At 45.6% G+C, this 2,334-nt stretch overlaps 1 protein-coding gene across 2 annotated transcripts in view; it reads right to left on the reverse strand.

Moving 5' to 3' along the window:
• Positions 1-739: 739 nt before the first annotated feature.
• The window catches only part of DDX6 (DEAD (Asp-Glu-Ala-Asp) box helicase 6), an 11,284-nt gene continuing 9,689 nt past the window's right edge, over positions 740-2,334 (reverse strand). Inside the window, exons 12-13 of one of the 2 annotated variants that reach the window (XM_010191789.1) lie at positions 1,951-2,130; positions 740-1,255 (exon numbers count right to left, since the gene is read on the reverse strand). In XM_010191789.1, the coding sequence (XP_010190091.1) occupies positions 1,955-2,130 (176 nt within the window). In that variant the 3' untranslated portion in view covers positions 740-1,255; positions 1,951-1,954. Of the gene's footprint in view, positions 1,256-1,805; positions 2,131-2,334 lie in introns of those variants that run through there. The other variant, XM_010191788.1, reaches the window with a different exon arrangement.

Below are 2,334 nucleotides of genomic sequence, written 5' to 3' on the forward strand. Positions count from 1 at the left end.
ACAGGCTGCGCTGCAGATTCCAGGGCCCTGCAGCCCCACAGGCGACCTCTTCCATAGGAGCGGTACAGGACAGCGTTGCTAGCACCAGAGCAAACCCACCCGAACGAGGGACGCTTGCAGAAGCCTGCTCTTCACGGAGGTCAGAGCACTTCTCATTGTTTAGTGTTGCAGAAAACTGAGCCCCTCTCATCTTTAGCTGCTCCCATAATCAGTCTAATCCCTTTAACCCCAGCAACCTTCATCACAAAAGAAAAAGTTATATATGAACCCAAACAGGAAAAAAAAAATCGTATTTACAAAGTTTGTACAATATACACATCTGATTTTCTATGGGACACACTGCACCAGAGGAAAGAGGGCCATGGCTCTGAAACAAGTCTACATGTCAAGTGCTGTAACTACTAATGGAGACTTATGGAAACCAGTCTTTAGTGTTCTGCGAGAGCATAGGGCTTTTCTTATGGCTCCTGCAAAGGATGACAGGCTACTCTTTCCTTCTGGAGCTATGATGCTGCACCTAATCAGCCCAGATTTTAAGTTGGTTTTGTTTTAAATACAGGTATTTACACTGCGGGTGAACTGCAGATGCATATCAACTCCTCCAATTAAAAAAAAAAACCAAACGAGTAAGTTGAAGAAAAAAGTAGTATTACCAACATGTTTCACCTCCCAGCCCTGGGCTTGAGTACTTGGGGAGGAGGAGACGGGGAGAGAGGGGAACTTTGACCTGAAACCAAAAACGGCTGTTGATTCCTCGGGCTGTGTCGGAAAGGTGATATTCTGAATGGTCTCATAGCATAAGGCACTTTGCACGAATAAGTAACAAGCTCTTTAGCTTAAAAACAGATGAGTAACCAAGGGAGAAGTTGAAATGCACTCAGTCGACGGTTGAAGAATTTGAAATAGCAGACAAGCTCGTGTTCATCAAGATTCTTCTCTTTTCAGGGTTTCTCTTCTTCCCTTGCTGCCCCTCCCACCCAAAGGAAAAAAAATTTAAAACCAGCAGTTAGTGCAACTAATGTTCAATCAGCACACAGTGCAAACGAGTGGAAAAACAAAAAGACATTCCTCCTTTTATCTTCTTTCTTCCTTGCTGCCAAATTTAAAAAGAAAAAAAAGGCCGAGCTCTTTAGTCTTCATAGTTCCGAAATGAAAAGACGAAGAAAAACCCACAAAGAGAAGGGTATCCCCAGAGAAACGATGTGTCACAGATCTGGATCAAAGGGCTTCACCTTCTGGCATGTGTAATCAAAGCCTGAGAAAAGCAACACAAAACAACCAACCACAACACCCCTAGTCAGATCAATTCTACGCAAAACCAGCACCTAAGTAACGAACCACAGACTCGGAGAGCCCACTTTCTTTTCAAGCGAGCCGAACGACCTCAAGTGGCAGTGGAGATGAATTTCAGCTTCACTACCCACTTCTTTTACTGGCGAGAGTGCCATCAACCAAAGGGCGCGGAAGATGCGGCACCTTTAGCTTGAACCTGGTCCTTCGAACGTGGGAGGCACTCGGGCTCCCCTGCTGGGGCTCTGTTCTCAAAGCTACCCAAGGCTTTGTCTCCTCAGCTCTCTGAGGACCACGATCCTCTCTGCCCCTCACCCATTTCCCACCTTAGCTAAGCAATACAGAACAAATCACTGAGGGTACCAGTAGCCCTCCCGGCCCTCCGAACACCATTTCCCACTCACCTTTCCACTCATTTTCGGTCTCCTTAGCATGTGGCCAGCATTTCAATTAAAGCAACTACAAACGACTCATCCTCCCCTCCCAGCTTCAGCACATCCACAGACTTCCTTGCGCTAACAGCCCGTTTCAAACCCTCATTTTCACACTGAGCACATCTCTGGCACTTCGGTTTCCCTCTTCCCCTGCCACACTGGTTCACCCATCAGCCCTCCTTTCATCCAACTTCTCTCTTCATTTACATCTCATTTGCATACGCACATGTTTACTGTTTCTCATCCTCTACAGGTTCGCTGTGGTATTCTGCCACATACAGGCTCTTGTCAATGTTGCTCGGTATGGGTTTAATTTCAGTTCCCAACTGCTCCTCAATACTTTTCAGGTTGAATCGATCATCATAGGTGATCAAGTTGATGGCCAGGCCAAGATGACCAAAGCGACCTTGACAAAGAAAAATAATAATTAAAAAAATTGCTGCCACAGGTCTCTCCAACTTTCACATTGGTTTTTGGGAAGGAGTTTCCTACTAGTATAGCAATAAGAAAACCCAGGAGGTTCAAAATGCTCTGACCAAACCTCCACATTAATTATCAACAGAAAGTCTTCTGCTATTGCGTTATGCACATCCAGCCCTTCCTCAAGAAG

The sequence above is a fragment of the Mesitornis unicolor genome, unplaced genomic scaffold (genome assembly GCF_000695765.1).
Source record: "Mesitornis unicolor isolate BGI_N332 unplaced genomic scaffold, ASM69576v1 scaffold9249, whole genome shotgun sequence".
Lineage (NCBI taxonomy): Eukaryota > Metazoa > Chordata > Aves > Mesitornithiformes > Mesitornithidae > Mesitornis > Mesitornis unicolor.